This window comes from Protomyctophum bolini (genome assembly GCF_963924005.1).
Source record: "Protomyctophum bolini genome assembly, chromosome: 8".
NCBI classification, from domain to species: Eukaryota; Metazoa; Chordata; class Actinopteri; order Myctophiformes; family Myctophidae; genus Protomyctophum; species Protomyctophum bolini.
Window position 1 is genome coordinate 32,646,227 of NC_137869.1, and position 23,067 is coordinate 32,669,293.

At 42.5% G+C, this 23,067-nt stretch overlaps 3 protein-coding genes across 3 annotated transcripts; 2 read left to right on the top strand and 1 right to left on the bottom strand.

Annotated features, from left to right (window-relative positions):
* The first annotated feature begins 641 nt into the window (after positions 1-641).
* On the top strand, positions 642-11,350 carry meltf (melanotransferrin). The gene is made up of 16 exons (XM_080769316.1): positions 642-931; positions 1,210-1,364; positions 2,242-2,341; positions 3,274-3,462; positions 3,846-3,990; positions 4,664-4,731; positions 5,515-5,699; positions 6,168-6,333; positions 6,454-6,605; positions 6,959-7,055; positions 7,186-7,380; positions 7,516-7,669; positions 8,301-8,368; positions 8,541-8,725; positions 9,032-9,224; positions 9,458-11,350. Exons 1-16 carry the CDS (start codon positions 883-885, stop codon positions 9,520-9,522), a joined length of 2,166 nt encoding a protein of 721 aa, XP_080625442.1. The 5' UTR covers positions 642-882; the 3' UTR covers positions 9,523-11,350.
* A 3,235-nt stretch (positions 11,351-14,585) lies between these two features.
* Positions 14,586-16,534, top strand: fkbp2 (FKBP prolyl isomerase 2). Its single transcript, XM_080771053.1, has 3 exons — positions 14,586-14,933; positions 15,345-15,593; positions 16,010-16,534. The coding sequence occupies exons 1-2, from the start codon at positions 14,722-14,724 to the stop codon at positions 15,550-15,552; spliced, it is 420 nt and encodes a 139-aa protein (XP_080627179.1). The 5' UTR covers positions 14,586-14,721; the 3' UTR covers positions 15,553-15,593; positions 16,010-16,534.
* A 1,488-nt stretch (positions 16,535-18,022) lies between these two features.
* LOC308320606 (sodium/myo-inositol cotransporter-like) lies at positions 18,023-20,107 on the bottom strand (the record flags this gene model as incomplete). The annotated part of the gene is made up of 1 exon (XM_080771153.1): positions 18,023-20,107. The coding sequence occupies one exon, from the start codon at positions 20,105-20,107 to the stop codon at positions 18,023-18,025; it is 2,085 nt and encodes a 694-aa protein (XP_080627279.1).
* Positions 20,108-23,067: the final 2,960 nt, after the last annotated feature.

Consider the following 23,067-nt stretch of genomic DNA (forward strand, 5'->3'; position numbering starts at 1 on the left):
AACGGAACTGGGGAGGATAGCATGTTCCACCTCATGCGTTGCACCCAACTAAACTCCTCTGTCAGGTGAAAAGAAGGGGCTGGTAAGTGGTAACTGCATGTGTTTCAGGAGACATGTGGTTGTCTACTCCTTCCCTAAGATCAACAGTAGGGGTCAGCAGTGACAGGGACTATACCATAGGACTATACACACAGGGGAATTGGCATAATTAAAAAGTTGCTATAGGCCTATAGTATATGTTTGTTTTTCTGGTAGTAGCAGAAATATTGAGGGTATGAGTCAGCTTGGTTTATTTACAGACAATTTCCAGTGGTCGGTTGCTGTTTGCAACAACAAGGGTAACATGGAAAACCACTGTGAATGGAGAGAGGAGGAAAGGAAAGGACAGAAGAGAGGAATTTAAAAAAGAGTGAAAGAGATGGGAGGATGGCAGCATTAGGTGTGGAGTAGAAGTGAGCCCAGGAGAAGAGGAGAGGAAAAAGAGGGGAGAGGTGAGCTCCTGTTGCTTGTCAAAGGACGTCTGTGCTGGCCTTCATGGCCCTGAGCCAGGTCCCACTAGCAGAGACGTGTCATTCCAGGTATAAGCGGGTGGCACAGATGAGGACTGTACTACTTTGAAAGCACAGCTACATTCATACAGAGTCAGAAACATAACTGCAAGCGGGAGTCTCGTGATCCAGAAATTACATCACTTCTTAGACAGTTGTGCTGAATGTGCTCTAATATCCTGGAAGTATAGCTATTTTACATGTTCAGGCTATAGGCGTGGCCTGGATGTGGAATCTTGGACTCTGGTATTTGCACTTTCACATCAGCAGAAGGTAACCTGGTATAAAGGAGAGCAAAGGAGAAACAGGACCATTTCACCATCAGGATACGACCATGGCCACGTGGAGAGTGCTCGTAGCTCTACTATTAATATTACACACAGGTAACGAAACTTTCGCTAACTTTCTGCAAAATGTCTAATTATTATTTATATATTATTATTTTATTTTAGAGTCTATGTTGTTACCTTTGTAATATGTCTGTGACATTATTCATTATTTATAATTTAACATACAATCATAGGTTAAGTCTAGTAGTAGTTATTATTACAAATGTATTAGGGTAATGTTCTTATTGACTACTTTTAGAAATTCAGAAAATGACTCCTTTCTATATCTTTACTACTACTCTTTTTTCCCCCTCTGTCTCTCCCTCGCCCAGTCTCTGGTCAGAAGACCATCAGATGGTGTACCATCTCAGACAATGAGCAGAGAAAATGCCTGGCCATGGCACAGTCTTTTTCCGCCGTATCCATCCGTCCCACCCTCAGCTGTGTCACTGGAGTGAATGTTCAAGGCTGTGTTGAGAAACTACAGGTCAGTTGCGAACTTGTGAAAACATATGTGAATGGCAAACTATTAGCATCAAATTGCAAATTCTCACCATGTATGTCTATGTATATCTCACTTCATGGCTGAGCCAAATCAGTCTTTCAGGGACAATAGCACAAGCTTTGATCACTGGGAAAGAAACCAGGCAACAGAGACATCCTGCATTATGAGCAGCAGCAAGTATTTATTAACAGTTTGGAGAATTACAGTACATTTCTAGTACAACTCAATACAAGACTGTTAACTGTGGACGACACCATAAAGCATTACACTTGTTTACAATAGGGTACACCATGTTCAATTCATAATATTACAAATATGACGTACAAATATACACTTCTATATAGCAAAAAACTGGAAATCATCATTAGAGGAGGTAAAAAGGGAAAAGAAACATACAGTGAGTGGGAAAAGGGGTGTGGGGATTCAGATTTTATGGGGGGCAGTTTCGAATTGCAGCCGTCCGTAGGTGCATGCCCTTTGAGGTTAATAGATGACCAATAATTAGCACTGAACAGCATAAGGTTCAAAAGGTGCATTCATGATCTCAGAGTACAACACATGGGACTTTTACAACTCTGGACTGAGAAAACAATAGTGTTGTCTTGAGAATGTGAACTCGAGGGTTCTGAAACTTGTAGAGGTTGCATCATTAACTGAGGCACCAAATTCTTAATTCTAAATCATCTTAAATACTTATCCATATCCATATATCCATAAATACTTATTATGGATATTATTTATTCAGACACCCTTAAGAATTGCTCAGAATGTGTCCATTTAGGGACATTAACACTAGGAACAGAGGAACAGAACACATAGCTTTAAACATGTACATGTCTGCTCTATGTTGTTCCTTCAGAGAAACGAAGCAGATGCATTATCCATGTCCACATCTGACATCTACGATCAGGGAAAGACTGCTCCCCTTAAAATGGCTGCTGGAGAATCAACCAGTGATGGTAAAGACTACAATTACTTAAATAGAAATATACTGTAGGCCACATTGTCACCATAATATTCCAAGCTGTCATGATCTGCAGTTAATCAAATGTGAAGGCAGCTCAGCAAAATACATATACGAGGCATAGTGTGGAACAACTAACAAGTGCCGCTTAGCTCAGTGTATGGCTGTTTAGTTTTAGTTTTTACTTTTAGTTGATTTTTTTACACACATAACTATACTTTGCACCAGATTCAGCTACAAGTGTACAGTATTTCAATCTGTAGTACCACATACACATGAGCTGTAGTCACACATGGCTGTGTTAGTACTGTGAATTGTGTTTTAATATAGATGCGCGTGACATAGGCCTAATCAGTAGAACTGGAAGCTAACACTCTATCAGTCTTATCTGATGGCTCTTTTTTGGGAATATAGCCACCTTTAAACAGAGATGGAAAGAGAGACATATGGAGCGACCTCATCATTAGAACTATATTGCTGACTGATTATTAGTATGACCACGCAGTATTTAAAAAATGTGAGGGGCGCACTTAACAGCATACATCATCATTCATCACATTACGTGCTCAGCCAATCATCAAAACACACACACGCACGCACGCGTGTGCTAGCGCCCCTCAAAAATGCGGTATTAACAGGTGTTGTCACACATTCTATCATAACTTCAAACAATAAACAATTCATCAGAAATCCCAGTTCCAATAATTTGCTGATACATTACACAAAGTGCCAAGCTTCCCTTGTCCTTGTATCTACATTTTCTATCTTATACGCATCATTATCAAGCCTGATTCACAATATTTTAAGTGAATTGATACGCTCACTGGCACTGTGCCAGTCTGCAGCCAAGAACCATCATGTTGACTTCCACACATACTTATATGTTACAGTTTCTAACCCCCAACACTTGGTCTGTTCCTGATTCAGACACAGGTACGCAGTATTACGCACTTGCTGTGGTGAAAAAGGCGAACGCTGGTGGCATCACCATCAACAACCTGGCAGGGAAGAAGAGCTGCCACACTGGGAAAGGCAGAACCGCTGGTTGGAACATGCCTTTAGGATACTTCATAGACCAGGGCATGATGTCTGTCATGGGCTGCAACATTGAACAGAGTAAGAAACAGTGTTGGTTTTGACAGCAGATTTTGAAATAGAGGAAAACACATTCGACTTCCATTACACCAGTAAATCACAACTGCTCTACACGTATTGTATATATTTATGTGTACACGAGTGCACACATACACACATACCAAGTTGGCAAATACAGTAGTACAGTAGATTATACATACATGCACTGGCTGATACATATACATAGCCTACTTTACCTTTCCTCAAAATATATCCATTCATGCCTGCATGTTGTGTTTGTGTGTGTGTGTGTGTGTGTGTGTGTGTGTGTGTGTGTGTGTGTGTGTGTGTGTGTGTGTGTGTGTGTGTGTGTGTGTGTGTGTGTGTGTGTGTGCGCGCGCGCGCGTGCGTGTGTGTGCGATCAGGCGTTGCAGGTTTCTTCAACGCTAGCTGTATCCCCGGTGCCAACACACCATCTCTGTGTCAACTGTGTATAGGAGATGCCCATGGACAGAGCAAATGTGATTTAAGCGAACAGGAGCGATACTTTTCTTATGCGGGGGCCTTCAGGTAGACACCTTCATACACTCACCCATATGAGGACTCACCCATATGCGGGGGCCTTCAGGTAGACACCTTCATACACTCACCCATATGAGGACTCACCCATATGCGGGGGCCTTCAGGTAGACACCTTCATACACTCACCCATATGAGGACGGGCTATGACGTTTCACCCTCCTTGTTTTCCTTTGTTAAAACCCATTCTGGGCGGGAACCCCTTTTGGTGTTAGCATTATGTTATGGTTTAGCTATTGAGAAATAGCAGATCTACAAGCTCATAGCGCGCCACCGAGTGGCGCGCTACGAGTTTGTAAATCTGCAAAAAAAATTAAATCAAAGAACGACTGACATAGAAACATAGCCTTTTCAGAAAACTGTCGGGATGTAGAATACATTTTTTGAATCACAGGAACAGTCTTGGACAGCTCTATATGTGAACATAGATTGATGGTTTCTGACCACTCTGTCATAGACCTGCTTGCATGTCTGGGATCAGTTTGTTAACTTGCTCTGCCCACTGTCTTCTCTCTGTGCAGGTGTCTGTCATAGACCTGCTTGCATGTCTGGGATCAGTTTGTTAACTTGCTCTGCCCACTGTCTTCTCTCTGTGCAGGTGTCTGTCATAGACCTGCTTGCATGTCTGGGATCAGTTTGTTAACTTGCTCTTCTCTCTGTGCAGGTGTCTCGCTGATGGAGCGGGAGACGTGGCTTTCATCAAGGAAACGACTGTCTTTGAGAACACCGATGGTAACTAAGTAACTTGTTTGTCAGCCGCCAATTATGTTTCAGTCTAGTGGTTAATTTCAAGGACCCCCCCCCCCGTCTCTGATGGGAGTATACAACTATATTAATTCAATTTGTACGCTCTCATATAGTTACAGACCTCGGGTCCATTGAGGACCGCCTCAAGGAACCCTGAGGGTCTCTGGACCCCAATTTGAGAACCACTAGTTCAGTGGTTCCCAAACAAAATATCAGAAAATATCAGATCTACAAGCTTGAGCTTGTATATCTAGACAGGGATCTCCCTGTCTCTCCGGCTCTTTAATAAAATACATTTTCAGGTAGGTGACAAAATTTCAGCCAATCAGAAGAGAGTAACATTTATGACCTTCATTTTTTATAATGGTCCAGTTCCAATTTTGTCTGCTCTTTTCTTTGTGTCATCACTTACAATTCCTCTATCCTGATTGGATAACATTGTTATCCCAGTTTCAGTTTCTGAAAATGCATTTTCTGTTTAATAAAAAGCAAGACGTGGAGACTCCTCTTACTGAACAAACACAATGACAACTATCACAATATAGAGCTTTTTTAACACTTATTTTAACCAAAGAAATCCACTTACACTACCGTTAAACATTTGTTTTTGCTTTTTGATTGTTTTATAAAAAAGGGAAAAGGCTCCTGCACAGACAGAAAAACATGTGTCTGCGACCCACATAATTATGGGTCCCGACCCGGTGTTTGGGAACCAGTGAGATACAGTATAGTCGTCGTTGGTTAATTGGTCTTTTTTTCACCCACTAGGTGAAGGTCCGGCGTGGGCAAAAGGTCTGATCTCTTCAGACTATGAGCTGCTGTGTCGTGACGGGACCAGAGCTCCTGTGACTGACTGGCGCCGATGCCACCTGGTCCGCGTCCCGAGACGTGGCATTGTGGTCCGTGACGGCATCACGCCCTCCGTGGTTTACAACATGCTGAATGACGGCGTGGTATGTCACATTGTCACATTGTCACATTGTGGTCCGTGACGGCATCACGCCCTCCGTGGTTTACAACATGCTGAATGACGGCGTGGTATGTCACATTGTCACATTGTGGTCCGTGACGGCATCACGCCCTCCGTGGTTTACAACATGCTGAATGACGGCGTGGTATGTCACATTGTCACATTGTGGTCCGTGACGGCATCACGCCCTCCGTGGTTTACAACATGCTGAATGACGGCGTGGTATGTCACATTGTCACTCTCTAGGGTGCTCACATAAGCCTGAGTAGATGATGAAATGGGCCCTAAAATGTGCTTTTGACAGTTATGCTAATAAAGCAACTTGAATGTATTGAATTTTACTCCAAATAAAGTATCAATATCTCTTACCATGTACCAGATTCTTCTAAGCTCCTGCAGCTAAAGGTGTGAGACTGACCGATCGAATGTGTTTTCTTACTTTTTGTCGCAGCTGAAGTCAGACTTCTCAATCTTCACATCAACGGCATATGGGGACGGAACTGTGCTCTTCTCTAATACAGCCTCCAGGTTCCTGCAAGCAGAGTCAGAGGATCCCAGGGTCTGGATGGGCAAACCATATTATCATGCCCTGAGAGCCATGGACTGTGAGCCCTCAGGTAATATATAGCTATATCAATCGCCGGCTTAGTCTGTCTGTCAGTCTGTTTGCCGGATTCACCTATCTCAGTCATGACCTCCATTTTTCCATGTTGGTGTTTGTGTATTTGTGTGAGCAGAGATCCCAAACAGCCTGCGGTGGTGTGTGTTGTCCAGCAGTGAGCGGGACAAGTGTGTTGCTATGGCTGGGGCATTCAATGAGAAAGGTCTACAACCATCCATCCAGTGTATCCAAGGAGACTCTCACACCAACTGCATGCAGAGAATCCAGGTTATAAGAGCCAATAGAATCATGATAATAATCACATAATCACTTTTAGAAAATAGATTTTTGACCATACAAATTAGTTTTAGATAATACTTCAAAGTAACGTATATAGATCAACTGAAGTCTACTTTACACGGACTCAGTTTAAGGTGTACTAATGTATAAACTGTGTGTGTGTGTGTGTGTGTGTGTGTGTGTGTGTGTGTGTGTGTGTGTGTGTGTGTGTGTGTGTGTGTGTGTGTGTGTGTGTGTGTGTGTGTGTGTGTGTGTGTGTGTGTGTGTGTGTGTGTGTGTGTGTGTGTGTGTGTGTGTGTGCGCGTGTGTGCGTGTGCGCGTGTGCGTGCGTGCGTGCGTAGAATAAGGAAGCTGATGCCATTACTCTGGATGGAGGTGACATATACACAGCTGGCAAAGCTTTCGGCCTGATCCCTGCCACAGGAGAGAGCTATACTGGTGAGAACTTTTAGTCAATCAAGTATAGGCCCAGTATATAGAATCATCCTCTGCAGCCATGTGTATAGGAAAATGCATTGCAACAACAGTGAATGTCTTTGAACAACACAACACCTCGCCGTTTCTACAGCTGAGGCTGATGGTTCCAACTACTATGCGATTGCTGTGGTGAAGAAGAGTAACCGTGACATCCAACGCCTGGAGGATCTGCGCGGCAAGTCCTCCTGTCACACCGGCTACGGACGCACAGCCGGATGGAACATTCCCATAGCAACACTGATGAAGAAAGGTCTAATCAGACCTGAGCAATGTCAGATTCCCCAAGGTGAGTGGTATGTGTGTCTGTCTCCGTCTTGGTGTACTAATCGAGCTGGAGTAGACTGTTAAATTCATTTGTATTTATTATTATGTATATATTATTATTATTAACTTGTATTTTTCTTTTCCCCATGGGGCATAGCGGCGGGACAGTTCTTCAAGCAGAGCTGTGCGCCGGGTGCCAATCAAGCTGGTTTCCCAAACAACCTCTGTGGCCTGTGTATTGGAGACTTGTCAAGAGAAAACAAATGTGTAAAGGGAATGGATCTTTATGACGGATACACCGGAGCTTTCAGGTAAGCTATTGTAATGCTCACAAAAACCTGTTCTGGGGATAAGAACCTGTGACATAGATAGAAATGAGTTGGATGTTTTACATGCTGATTTTCTGGTTAGGTTTCGTACATGCTTAAACATAATCCATCCCATGTAAGAACTTTCTTCGTCGATAAAAGCTGTTATTGACAAGTTTCTCTTCATACTCCCTTTCTTGTTTTGACGGGTATAGGCTAGACCCCCTATGGTTCTGAAGGCTAGTTCCTACTCCCACTGTAATCTGACTTCTATCAAAACAGCTCTGGTAGAAGAACTATCAACTATGGGGAACACTCACCCAACTTCTGACCAATCTATCAACTATGGGGAACACTGACCCAAATCTGACCAATCTCTCATGCAGAGCTATCAAGACCGAATACCAGTGACATCCGGGTGAAATCATAAATATTCATGAATGTTATAGATATAGATATGTACTTACAGTCTCGCAATGATGAACTACTCTATTTACCTAATTTAGTGGAGCATGAACAGTTCTGTCAAAAATATTCCTGTCTATATCCTCATAATATTTCCATTAAATGAAAAGTCATTTATTACAGGTTTTAAAGCCCACCCCTCTCCCTCTCTCTCTCCCCCACTGTCCAGGTGTCTGGCTAAAGGAGGAGGAGATGTGGCTTTCATCAAACACTCCACTGTGTTCGACAACACTGACGGTAAGATAACATCAGTATACAGTATATACTAAAACTGTGTGTGTGTGTGTGTGTGTGTGTGTGTGTGTGTGTGTGTGTGTGTGTGTGTGTGTGTGTGTGTGTTTGCGCACGTGTGTGTGTCCTTGTGGCACGGCAAAAAACGTCTTTTTTTTCTCTGTCTCTTTCTGTGTAGGTAACGGCGACTCGTGGGCTGAGGGTCTGGTGTCCACTGATTTCCAGCTGCTGTGTTCCCAGGGCAGCAGGGCTGAGGTCACCCAGTACAGATACTGCAACCTGGCCAGGGTCCCCTCCCACGCCGTAATGGTACGGCCTGACACCAACATCCACGTTGTATATGGACTACTGGACTCTGCACAGGTAGGGGGCTCTGCACAATAGAAGCTACTGATTTGTAAAGGATTGGTTGTCTTTTCTTTTCTCTTGTCTTGATAAAATGTATGTTCCTTCCCTTCTTAATGCACTCTCAGCATACAGAAGCACAAGGTCATACACATGAGAGCTTATTATTACAAAAAATCTCAAAATACACCTTTTCAGTCATTAGTTTTGATGTTTTTAATGACGTGTACTTTCTCTTGGTGTCTCTCTGTATTGCTTTCTCTCTCTTTCTGCCTTCCTCTGTCTTACATTTCTTTACTGCTATCCCACCCCTTAATTCTGTAGAAGTATTTCAGCAGTGACAGTGGTACGGAATTTAAGATGTTTGACTCGTCAGCCTATCAGGGCACCGATCTCATCTTCAAAGATTCAACGGTCCGTCTAGTGGCCGTGGCCGATAGGAAGACCTACGAGGAGTGGCTGGGAGATGCCTATGTAGACGCCCTGGTTAACATGGAGTGTAATTCAACTACTGCAGGTAACAACACACATACGGCATATACCGCACAAACACATAACTGCATTATTTAAAAAATGAAGACCAACACCATAGCAAGCTAAATAAATGTGTTATACTCATAATTTAGGGTCCCATATACTGTATCAGTGTATCATATACAGTCAAGCATGCTTGCATAAAAGGCAGTGTATAATACTCTACTGTAATATTAGTCATTTGTCTCACTCTGTCTCTCATCTCTGTCTGTACAGTGATGTCCTCTGTGTGGCTGCTTTTGATGGCGCTACTCAGCTCCATGTTGGCCAATTGGATGTAGAAGCACGTGCACGCACAGTACACACACACACACACACACACACACACACACACACACACACACACAGAGAGAGAGGGGGGGGGACACGCCATACCTAAGTCTCTCTCCTGTCTCCTTCTATCGTTTTTCTTCTCTTCTTCTTTTCCTATAGTCTAGTCACCCCCATCCCCTTTCCTCATCCCTCCCTGTCTTATCTGCCAAACCGAAAACACTGTGGTCATCGCACAGACAGACCTTCTATAACTGCTGTCCCTGATTATCCGTATACATCTTTTCGTGTATATGATTTACCTGCTTGTGTGTTCGATTAATATAGAGGACACCATGTTGAAAGCTGCCTATGGGTTTATATATGGGAGATGAAGAGGGTGCCACTGCCATTTTGTTTACTGAGGGTGAGCTAGCCATATCAGTGCATATGCTGCTACCTGTTACATTATTCTGTGGCTGTGAGGGTGAGCTGCCATATCAGTGCATATGCTGCCACCTGTTACATTATTCTATGACTGTGTTGTTCTGTCTCCTCAAGGCCGCATGCACATAGGAAGAGGAAATCTGATGTTGAACCTCTTGATGTCTACAGATTCCGTTTCCATGTAAATCCGGCATATAGTTTGCACTGTGTAAGCTCTGCTACCACTGGCTCTGTGAATACTACTAATAGACATGGGTCTTCCTTTGGTGTAGGCCATGTTTCTAGAATAGGCTAATGCCATATCAGTGAATATGCACTAGTGTTGCACACCACACAGAGTTGTGCTGGGAGTTTAGAGAGTGACTGAGCGACTGCCCGTGGGCTGTATGTTTCACATGTTCTCCTCAAAGGTTGGATACAGAGGAATACCCTCATATCTTTCTCTCCCTTGTGCTTAGATGGTAGCATGTTATTATAGTGTTGTATAATTCCAAATGTGCTAATGATATAGCTCTGCTGCCCATCTATAGCTGATAAGCACTTCTAGACCATTTTTTTCTTTTATAATTTCAGGGTAATCTTGTACTTTTTATTACTAGGAGTATCTACCGTGGAAGATCTTTGTCACCGATACCATCATTTTGCAGCACTCCAAACATTTTGTTTAATCCCACTGGGAACACAAATTGCCACATACAGTACAATGGTCCATTGGTTTGGGGAGAACATGGAGACAACATTCTGTATAGCTTCTTTTGGAGTGTCTTCATTTGTTAATGCTTGAACAGACATTCAAACTGAAGACCTTTAAAAAAAACAATAATAGCTCAGTTTCATTCAGTTACAATAGCTTCAAAACATAATTTTCTGTCATTATTAATGTTATTATAAATGTGCTAGTCCCATATCCAAAATTAACAAATAAACTATAACTAGCAAATTAATTGACATTTGGATAGCTTAAACTTGAAATGTTTGACTAAAAAACACACAACAAAGACTGTCTTTTACCAGAATATCAAATTCTGGTATTCTGGTAAATAGTCTTCGTTGTGGGTTTTTTTATTCACTAATATCCAGTAAAGTATATAATATAAAGTTAAAGAATATGTACAACATAAACCAATAATACCAGTGCCAGACCTATAGTATTTACTTCGTGCTGCTGCAATTTTTAGAACTTTGTTGATTGGGTGTGTATTTCATTTATTGAGAGATTTATTTTTATATGAAGTTCAGATGCCATATCAGTGTATATGTACTGACTCATGTCATGTTGTCAGAAACTAATGCTAATGACGCTAATAGAGGCTATGAAATGAAGATGTATAACTATTAAGTTGCCAGGCTACATGAGATTGCCTACTCTGCACTGTTTTCTATTCTTTTCAAATAAAGTTATTCACTTACATACTGAATTGTTCTCATTGTGTTAATTAAAGATATAAAGATATTGCTATACTAACCCTAATAACCAGACCACGCAAACTTTTCTCATACACTGTATATTTTGTTCCAAACGAAATACCATTACAACGAATACTGGTGGAAAGAAACCAATATTTGACACTGACAGGCTAATTAAAATACACAACAGTATGTGCTGTGCTCTGGTCGCAATGATGCATCAGAATGAGTCTTTGAACTTGCGTATGGATTTAGTAAAGTAATCTTGCCACTTTATCTTCACTTCAATTTCCTGAATAATTATCTTACAGCCTTACACAATATAGCATTGACCTGAGGTGAGGTGAACTGATTATGCACTCGTAAAATATTATTGCTTTGCATGATAGTACCACTGTGTATTCAATTTCAATTCCACCCATGCCATCTGTATGGATATTGGGTAATTTACAAGTTACACAAGGATGGTGAACTCTGAGCTCAAGTTCTTCTGATATGCCTGCAGAAAACGGACCAGGTCAGAGTTTGAAGTGCAGTGTTTCTGTACTTGGATTGCAGAGACTAAATGAACAATGTTTTTTGTGTTTCATGTTACCTGCCTGTGATATGCCTTGCTGTAAACCAAATCGCCCCTCTGGGACAAACAAATAAATGAACCTGAACAATCAAACAAACATGTCATTTGCGATAGCCTGCAGCCCGACAGTGTGTCACAGGTTCAATTCCCAAGCCCGACAGACTTTACTGCGTGTCACTCAGTCTCTGGCTCTTTCCCCGTTTCTGTCACGTCATAGTTGGAAATGGAAATGGAAATTGCGGAAATTGCGGAAATTGTAATTGCGGAAATTGCGGAAATGGTAATTGCGGAAATTGCGGAAATGGTGGAAATGGAAATTGCGGAAATGGAAATTGCGGAAATGGTAATTGCGGAAATTGCTCTTCAGTTATAGCTATCTATTTTCAGGTAGATTGTTTTATTTTACTCAGTCAGCCATATCACTACTCATTTTTTTTCATGAAAAAGGTCATAGCTGGGTAATCTATTTTCAGGCAAATTGTGTTTATTGTATTTTATTATACTCAGCCATAACAATTTATTTTCTGTTAACCAACTTGCTGGCTGGCAGGCAGGCAGACAGCTACTCATAGACAGGCAGACAGACAGACAGCTACTCATGGAGAATTGGACAGGCAGGCAGTCAGACAGCTACTCATAGACAGGCAGACAGACAGCTACTCATGGAGAATTGGACAGGCAGGCAGACAGCTACTCATGGACAATTGGACAGGCAGGAAGGCAGACAGCTACTCATAGACAGACAGACAGCTACTCATGGACAATTGGACAGGCAGGAAGGCAGACAGCTACTCATAGACAATTGGGCAGGCAGGCAGACAGCTACTCATGGACAATTGGACAGGCAGGAAGGCAGACAGCTACTCATAGACAGCTACTCATGGACAATTAGGCAGGCAGGCAGACAGCTACTCATAGACAGGCAGACAGACAGCTACTCATGGACAATTAGGCAGGCAGGCAGACAGCTACTCAGACAGACAGCTACTCATGGACAATTGGACAGGCAGGCAGGCAGACAGACAGACAGACAGCTACTCAGGCAGGCAGACAGCTACTCATAGACAGGCAGACAGTAAGACAGCTACTCATTGACAGACAGACAAATAACTACTCATGGACAGACAGACAGACAGGCAGGCAGGCAAAGAGCTACTCATGTTATGTTATTATGTTATTATAACAGCTACTCAATCATGTTATGTGCAATAATTTGTGCAGTTATGGAAACAGCTCTTTGTGTTTATGCAAGAAAATGTAACACATTTATTTATTTACATATTGTGTGCATGCACATTGTACTTTGATACATTTTGCGAAAATAAAGCAATTGAAAGAGAGAAGTTATCAAGTATCATTAATGTCGTAATTTTATCTACTGGCCCCTGGCCCCTTGCCATTTTTGTAATGTGGCCCACAGGTAAATCTATTTGAGTATCCCTGGTTTATACAGTCAGTGGGCAAACACGCATGTGCACGTACACACACACACACACACACACACACACACACACACACACACACACACACCTGGATGTTAACACAAAATACATTTGACAAATCATCTCATTTGTGGACAATAAATATTTTCTTTGCAAACCGAATAATAAATATCCCCTGGTCACAATTTGAAGGCATTGGTGTTGGTGGGGAATAATCAGAATATGGGACTTTCTTTACACTTTGTGACAAACTGCTTAGTGTGAAATGGCTGTTACAGTAATTTACAGGCAGGTTGGACATTTGGGATTTCCCTCGCCGTAGGCTATAGTCTACTTCTGTTTGGACTTCAATATGGCTTACTAACCAAATCAGTCAGTGTAAAATGTAAATTGATTGATGGTAATATGATATCCAACTTTGAAACAGCTTACTATCTTGTTTCATGGCTATGAATCAGTCCCGTCTGAAAGATTGTAAAATACAGATATCACAAAATGATGGGGTCTTGGTTTCTCTTTTTTAATCCAGTCCAGAATCCAGATAATTCATTTTCAATCCCATCACCATCAGATGTCGTGACATATATCTCCTCATTTCTTGATCTCCCTGGAGCCGTCTTTCCACCCATCCTTGACTTCTTTAACAAATGTCTCTTTGACTCTTTTGAATCTACTCCCAAAGTCGCCCATGTCCCCGTGCTGAGTCGTCGTTTGGGCTTCTTCTCGAGCGTGCCGCATCGTGTCCGATCTCAAGACCCGCTCCGATGCGTCTCTGCCGGCTATTTGAGCCTTGGTAATGGCGTACGCGGTGATCTGGGCCGCCCTGCGGATCGGACGTGACTCGGCAAGCTTCTCGATGATAGCAGGATTGTTGAGGAAACTGAATAACATACGAATGATGGCCATTTTCACCCCCGGGTCAAACTCGTTATTAGCACAAGTTAGCCCCGGTGTTGATCAGGAACGTCTTTTTATCCCCCCTGAAAATGACAAAAAACCATGACATTACGCAATGCACAGATGAAGATGATTATATTGACTTGGTCTCTGTTCGATTTTCGTAAAATGAAACGAAGGACATTTATTTTAATGTGCACTTGACTTACTTAACGTACGTGGTTGGGGCAATGGGGTGACCGCTATCCGGAGCAAGCGACATAAGTCACATAACAGTCCACTTTGACAGTGTTTCACTACGGGTGTATTTGAGAGCTGGACCAACTGACCTACATCCGTTTTTTCACCAGGCTAAAGCGAGTCACTTCCCTTTCTCGTTTCTCGCTCAATAAAGCTCGTGTAATCGTGCCGTGTATCAAGAGATAAAACCCTCAAAAACATCCTTACTGAAGACTGCAGCGATGCGGGTGTGTTTATTGCTCGCCGTGACGTTGGCGTCAGTACTCGGGCCGCTGAGCGTCAGCGGAGCCGACAAGAAGAAGCTGCAGATCGGCATCAAGAAGAGAGTGGACAACTGCCCCGTCAAGTCCCGCAAGGGAGACGTGCTCAACATGCACTACACGGGCAAGCTGGAGGACGGCACGGAGTTCGACAGCAGCATCCCCAGGAACAGGCAAGTGGTTTAAAGTAACTAAACATACATTTACTTTAAGTACTGTCTCCACTTAGGTACGTAAGTACTCTTGATTACATCTCAGAGACAAATGTATATTTACTACAATACAATTATTATAAAACGTTAGTTACTTTGTACATTTTATTTATTATACTAAACATTAAACATTAACCATATACATTTGAAAATAGCCGTTCTACAAAGATCTGAGCTATTTTCAAACGATTTTTATATATTTGAAAAGATCCATAATGAGTACTTTCACTTTTTTACATTTTGATACCAGTACTTTTACTCAAGTGCATTTTGAATTCCGCACATACTTGATAACAGTTATTTCTATTTGCAGTATTGATACTTTTTACTTAAGCAAAACAATTGAGTACCTTTTTTCCACCACCGGGACAGGCCGTTCACCTTCACACTGGGCACGGGCCAGGTGATCAAAGGCTGGGACCAGGGCCTGCTGGGCATGTGCGAGGGAGAGAAGAGGAAGCTGGTCATCCCGTCAGAGCTGGGCTATGGAGACCGAGGCGCTCCTCCCAAGATCCCCGGAGGAGCCACGCTCATCTTCGAGGTGGAGCTGCTCAGCATCGAGAGGAGATCAGACCTCTGATGATGAAGAGCATTGATGTTGGCAAGGCTGCTTCAAAAAATGTAATTGATGAAACAAAACAAAAAATAGATATTATCTTCTGGGAAAAGCATGTGGACAGTTAGTAGTACCCTCCTACTAGAATGTATACAGTACCCTAATCTGATTACTTTCAGTGAGTTTTGGATTGTTTAGAATTTGATTACTTTGCTATAAAAATAAAATAAATTAAAATGTAATTATTTAGCCAATATTTATGAACAAAGATTCTTAACATACGGTATGTGGTTGTGGACCATTCATGTCATCACTCTTTTTATTTCACCACCTTATTTGACCAACTTCTTGGTGTCGGAAAAAAACAGCGATTGATATGGATCTAACTAAGAGTTGACATTCATACTGTCCATAGATTGAAAGTATATTGATATTCTTTGTTGTACAGCATACTTTTTCAACTGTACTAATTGTCTTCCAGATTCCAGGGGGTGCTGGGAGTACATGAACCTCTGAAGTCTCCTGGGAATGGAGTTTGGTGTTCCTCGCTGAACTACGATTCTCCCCACTACTGGCTTTGTTTTGATTTAGGATTGGATGGATGACTTTTTGTTTGTTTGTTTTTTTATTGGGTAAACTTGAGATATTGATGCAAGAACTGACAGTAAGCCCAAGCTAAACATGAGTACAAGTGATATACTTACATTTCCTAGTGATCATTGTGAACCGCTCCCTTTACATTAAATTTAAATAGGCATTGTTTTCACTGTGTTTTTTTAATCGGGTACATTACATTACATTTCTATAAATTTTTGCACAAATGCAGTTTATATTGGATTTGTAAAGGCAACAAGTGCACTCAAGCAGGTGACAGGATTGGTGTCAGTTGTTCACTGTTCAGTTAAGAATTATTGAATTCTAATAATCTAAAATAAAATTGGCCTTATGAGAAAGTAACAGTTGTATGTTTATTTCAGCAACAACAAAACAAAGTTTAGTTAAGTTCTTTCGTTTTTCGGTGTTTCACAAATATATGTCTCAAGCTGCCCTCCTATATGGCTGTATGTGTTTGCTATGTCACACCACATTCCTTACATGGTTTCTTCCATTCCATCACCCCATTGAGTGGGAATTACAGTGACGTGTTTACACTTTCCAATTGGCTCACTATTACTAACATTTCACAGCTTGTACACACACCATTCGTGTTTTTCTTTTTTACAGCGTGGCTCTGAAAGATGTAGCCATCTGAGTCTGTGACTGTCAGTATCTGGAGCTAATCTTGTTAACCCAATCAACCAAATTAACGTAGAATCCCACTAAACTTAGTTCACATACCTGGGGCGACTGTGGCTCAAGAGGTAGAGCAGGTCGTTCGAATCCCGGCTCCTCCTGTCTACATGTCGAAGTGTCCTTGGGCAAGACACTGAACCCCAAATTGCTCCCGATGTGCTGGTTGGTACCTTGCATGGCTTCCACTGCAATCAGTGTATGAATGTGTGTGTGAATGGGTGAATGTAATGCACAATCTATGTAAAGCACCTTGGATAAAGGCGCTATATAAATGCACCATTTACCATTTACATATCGTTGCTGTCGGGTAGAAACTCCATATTCTAACTTTTGTGGTAGACGATCCACAAGCTCGGAATGGAGCTTGACTATTCAAATGTGCGCTTTCAGAGTCAAACCATCTTGAAACCTTGCCGAAATATGGAGTCATTGATGCATCATAATAAAGGACATTTTGTCTACAGGGAGCGAAGACTCGGCATCAAGAAAAATTTTGCAGGGACACTATTCTTGATTAACTTCGCGTCACCAGGCTTTCCACCTCGGAGGAAAGCCTGGTTTGTGTTACAAAATTGCTGTGTGAACCGGTCTGGAGTGGATGATATCCATCATCTATGGCTTATACCTGTAAAATGATTGGCCTGAGGCCTGGTATCACAGCACAGATTTCGGAATGTTTCAGTAGATTGTGCAGGAAGAATGTGAACACACACCAACATTTGTCAGTCTCAATGAAGCTTTACAAGATATTTTTAAAGGATACATTTCAGTCATTAAATCAGTTGAATAAATTCCCAATTAGAGAACTACAATTATAAAATGTAAATATTACAAAAAACATTGAAATGTTACAGCTGCAACTTAATGGAATGTGAAGGGAGGGAGCTTTAAACAGAAAATTGGGTAAAAGCATATGTCCAATAAGGCAAATATTTAAGTCACCACACCACACCATAAAAACTAATCCCAGTAGCTATTCTTTGTGCAGGATCACCGTAACAATTTGCACACACACAAAAATTGCTACGTCCCAATGAAGCTTTATAGTCACACAAAACGTAATTCAAATACATAATCAAATGTAAATATTACAGCTTGTCAAATCTTTGAAAATGCAACTGTTTGACAATAACACGTACCCCTCCTCAACTCCTAATACTGTACCAAACCAATCTGCCCATTAGTCCAGTGTTGGACAAAACTATAATGAGAAGTAAACATACATGAAGATTCCCAATGAGCAGATAAGTAGCAGGCCCAGATTTAGTAGCAGTTTAATTCTGGGAGGCTCATACAGCCTGTCCATAATAACCCTCTCATCCTCCTTGCTTCCCTTTGGTGTGGTGGTCTGTGCTCCCTCCTTGTACCCACAAAACCAACTGATAAGACTCAGACCCATGCCACGCTTTCCTTCCTCATCCTTGATCAGCTCTGCCTGGGAATTATCAATCTGTTCTCCAGGGGTGGTTGCAGCTGTTGTCTCTGTGCTAGCTGGGTCAAGATCAGTGGATGGGACCGGGAGCTTGATGTCAACACCATCTAGACACGTCTCATCCAGGGGAAGATCTTCATGGTTTTCATTACGATTGCTCTTCTCGATGTCATCTTGATCCTTGAGGGGAACCCTTTCAATGTTGTGCAGCCCCCACAAAGTAGTGGTGCGAACCTGCTCTTTATCTGGTGGGGGAGTGCAGAGACTGACCACCACAGCGACAATCCCTGACGCCCAAAACAAGCCTGCTGCCACATACATGTAATGGACATGTGTGATGAAGGAAGGCCTATCATCTGGTTGATCACAGAGAGGCTCACGGTAGATAAATGCCAGGATCAGTCGCAGAGTACCTAGTGTGAATCCTGTCATGCCTCCCCAGAATGCACCTGTTTCGTTACAGCGTTTCCAGAACACACCCAGTAGGAAGAGGGCAGCGATAGGTGGAGTGAGGTAACCAGTTACTTCCTGTATGTAGAGGTACATCTGCCCGCCCTGCATTTCAATGATGAGAGGGACCCAGGCAATGCTAATGGCCACCATAAACACCACAAATAGTCGGCCCACAACCAGTAGTTCCCTCTGGGACGCACCTTTTCGAGCACTCTGGTAGATGTCCAGGGTGAATATGGTGCTGGCGCTGTTGAAGATGGAGTCTAAATCACTCATCAGGGCAGCAATCATGACTGCCATCATCAGCCCCCTCAGACCCACAGGCATCACAGACATGACCAGACGTGGATAGGCGATGTTAGAGCAACCAGCCTTAGAGCCACACACTGCCAAGCAGTGCTCTGGCCCAATGCAGGCAATCTCATCTGTGAATAGGATCCGGGAAATCATACCTGGAATGACAATTATAAACATGGGCAGGACTTTAAGAAATCCAGCCATGAGTGTGGAGCCCTTGGCATGAGCAATGTTCTTTGCTGCAAGTACTCTCTGGACAATGACCTGGTCAGCACACCAGTACCAGATGGAAGCCGGGGTTTGGCCAAGAAGGAACCCTGGCCAAGGCATGTCTTCGTCTAGAGGTCCACGAAGCATGTGCAGAGCATTAGGCTTGGGCTCAATGCGGCAGGAGTGAGAATATGTGAAGTTTCCACTGGCCACGATAGCAGAAACATTGGGGACAGCCTGCATGTACTTTGTCCGAACACCCTCCAGCCCACCCACCTTAACAAGGCTGATCGCAATCAAGCTGAGGGCTCCACCAATAATCAAAACTGCCTGAAGAGCATCTGTGTACATTACTGCCACAAGTCCACCAGTTACTGTGAGCAGCGCAGTCATACCAATCAGTAAAAGAATGGACAGATAAAGGTTCCAACCCAGTGACTCCTGAATGAACAGAGCTCCAGCATACAAGTTTACAGATATTTTGGTAAACATGTAGAGCAATAAAGACAAGGCAGCAAAGTAAACCTTCAGCCTGTTGCCTCCAAAGCGTTTGGACAGATACTCCGGCATGGTGTAGACCCCTGAGTGAATGTACACAGGGATGAACACCCAGCCTAGTAGCTGCAGTAGTAGAAGTGCGTTGAACTCGAATGCTCCTACAGCAAAGCCACTTGCAGCTGCTGATCCAGCCATGCATATGAAATGTTCACTGCCGATGTTGCTGACAAAAAGTGATGCTCCAATCACCATCCATGTCATAGAGCGCCCAGCCAGGAAGTAGCCACTTACAGTTCTGCGATTGGCCTTCCACATGGCAAAAAACCCGATGCCTAGCACCAGCACAAAATAAAGTGCTACGACAGCAATGTCAGCTGGCTCCATTCCAGGAGCCATTTTTACAGATTACCGTTATGGAAAAAATAAATGTTCACAACTGCTTAAAGGCATGTAATTGTGATTTTATAAAAAGCAAAGGAAAAGAACACAGTTGAAGTGCCCTTGAGCAAGGCAGTGAGGCACTGAACCCCCGACTGCTCCAGTAGAGATGCTCAGTGGCCAAACAGTACTGTGGTTGCACTGGTGTGTGTGTGTGTGTGTGTGTGTGTGTGTGTGTGTGTGTGTGTGTGTGTGTGTGTGTGTGTGTGTGTGTGTGTGTGTGTGTGTGTGTGTGTGTGTGTGTGTGTGTCTGTCTTATGTGCAGGTTCTGTTGAGGATGCTGCAGGCCTCTAGTACACTCTAGATTCAGAACATTCCTGCAAGACAGCGAAGACAAATACAAGATCTCATTAGTACCTTAAAGTATTAGCTGAGGCTTTCACCGACAGGATTTCTGAATATTGCAATTGCTTCTCATATTGACATGTAGCCCACTTATGAGAGAACAATAGTATTATGCAATGATGTTTGAAGAGGTCTTCAGGTTTATGTAATATTTACATTTTATTTTTGACAATTTGACAGCTTCCTGCCTCAGAGTTTGGTAGGTGCAGTTCCAGACTCTATACCATTCGGAGTATTGTCTAATAGTTGTCTGGCTACGTGAGACTACATTCTAAAGTTCCAACAGGTGTCTGGTCCTGTTCTCAAATTGAGGGTGAAACTGTCTGGTTCTGGGAATAAAGTCACTCACCAGTTCAGTGTAGCCATACAGTCTAGGCCTGACTCTGCAGAAGGCCCTCACTACTCACTAGTAGTCACCAGTCCTCACCACTGCTCTGCTCTGCATGGTGTTGTGTGATCTGTGATGAGATAAGGGAACTCTGCTGGTACTCTTTAGCCAAAACTGGTGGCATATATTTATTTCCTGCATGGAGTGCATAGAAAAACAATGCATCAGTATTGGGTCCCCAGCTATGAATAGAGTGAGTGACTTAATGCAGTATATAGTTTATTTATACAATAATATAGTAGGCTAGTTATTATTGTATTTAAGATGGATGTTACAGTTCATTCTATTACATTGATTATATTCTGGCCCACCGTCTAATGCAGTTGTAGGCAATAGGTGGCCCATATGGGCCCGAACTGGCCCGCCAGCGATACTATCTGGCCCAGTAAATTATGTACACTGTCCAAATAGAGAATCTAACCTCACCTGAAGAATGCTTTTATCAATGCTGAGAGCCTGATTCACATTGTTTCTCTCCATATCAAGACCTTGAACTCCTACAGTATGCTATGAAAGAGCTTGTTTATCTCTCTTCAAAAGGGAGTATGATTGTCTAGGCCCACTTTTTTTTGTGTCCTCAAATACAACATTCAATGATGTGGCCAGCACAAAATGATTACCCAATCATTCCTATCATTTGATTCCACCCAGTCCTATCACTGTACAGTTATACCACATATTTATTTATTTGTTAACTTTTATATCAGGTATATAAGGTATTATATATTATAGTTTATTCAATATATATATAATAAAGTTATTATATAATTTATAGGCTATCCCCCTTTTTTATATCCGGGGGCTTATCAGACGTTCAGATATATTCATTTCCACATAACTATAAAACCATGCAATCTCACTTAAGCAAATCAACTGTTGTGCTATAGTCAGTCACTGTGTAGCTATACTGCTACAAATAAACAACCAAAAGGTTCGCTTAAATACTCAATTTTAGGCGAAATGATTATACAACATATACCTCTATAACCTCACCTCACAGTTTAAAGTGCATTTGCAATTTTAAACAACTTTGAAAACTAAATGAGCTCTGAACAGACTCACCTTCCCCGCAGTCGGCCATGAACAGAGTGAGGATGGAAGGGAGTGGCAGGCTGAAGACATCAAAGCAACGCATTCAGGTTGACAACATCATTATAGCAAGAGATCCTCCTCCACTTTTGGTCCCTCCTAGTTCCCTTCCTTATCAACCTCTGCCCTGACATTTTCAGGCAGCAAGGTTTTCTCCTCTTGACTCTCTGCATGTCTCAACGATTGGACGGACGAGTCTCCCAGGTTCCCTATGAACTCTGAAGTCGACTGGAGTTTGTGCCATTTGACTCATCTGGCCTACTAAGGGTTTCCTGTTCTTCTTTAGGGCACAGTTGCTTGTTTCCTTTTCCTGGGTTACTCTGGACTTTATGATGATTGACCAAAGCAAGGCTCCACAGAGCTGAGCATAACGGAGCCTTGCAAAGCTCTGATTACCACCATGGTGTAGTTCCAGGGGAGAGAAGAGAATGAGGGCATTTCTGCATCTCAAAAGATATTGAACTGATCCCTGACCCCCAGACCCACCTGCACATATCCTCACACAATTCCATCTGTAGCTCCACCACTCTGCATTCATGTAATGGTAGATTACACATTAGTCGACAAATAAAACACAGAAGCGCGCACACACACACACACACACACACACACACACACACACACACACACACACACACACACACACACGTGACGATGTGACCAGGGGACCTTTATGGCTGTGGCTGAAGATGGTGACAGTGGGAAGGAATGTCAAACAGTAGCCCAGACCTACAGAAAGGGAAGATGAAGACTTTTCAGTGCTGTTTTAATGGAATTAATCAGCAGGACAAACTTATTTCACACGTATTTCATTGCATTGTGCTATATTATGGAGTACAGAGAGAGAATATTTACCGCTTCTCTTTCTCCTCATTAAGTGTGCAATAAGGTGGGCAATGATTTAATGCTATAGTGAAACAGAGATTAGGGGGGGGGGGGGTGTTACAATCTGATATTTTACTCGAAAACAAAAAATTTACACCTCCTGTGATGTGACTGTTCTGACAGTAGTCGATGCTGCATGCCCTCAGACCACCTACAGTCAACCAGTCATTAAACATATTGGAACAGTAGGTGGCGCCATTCGACTTCATTT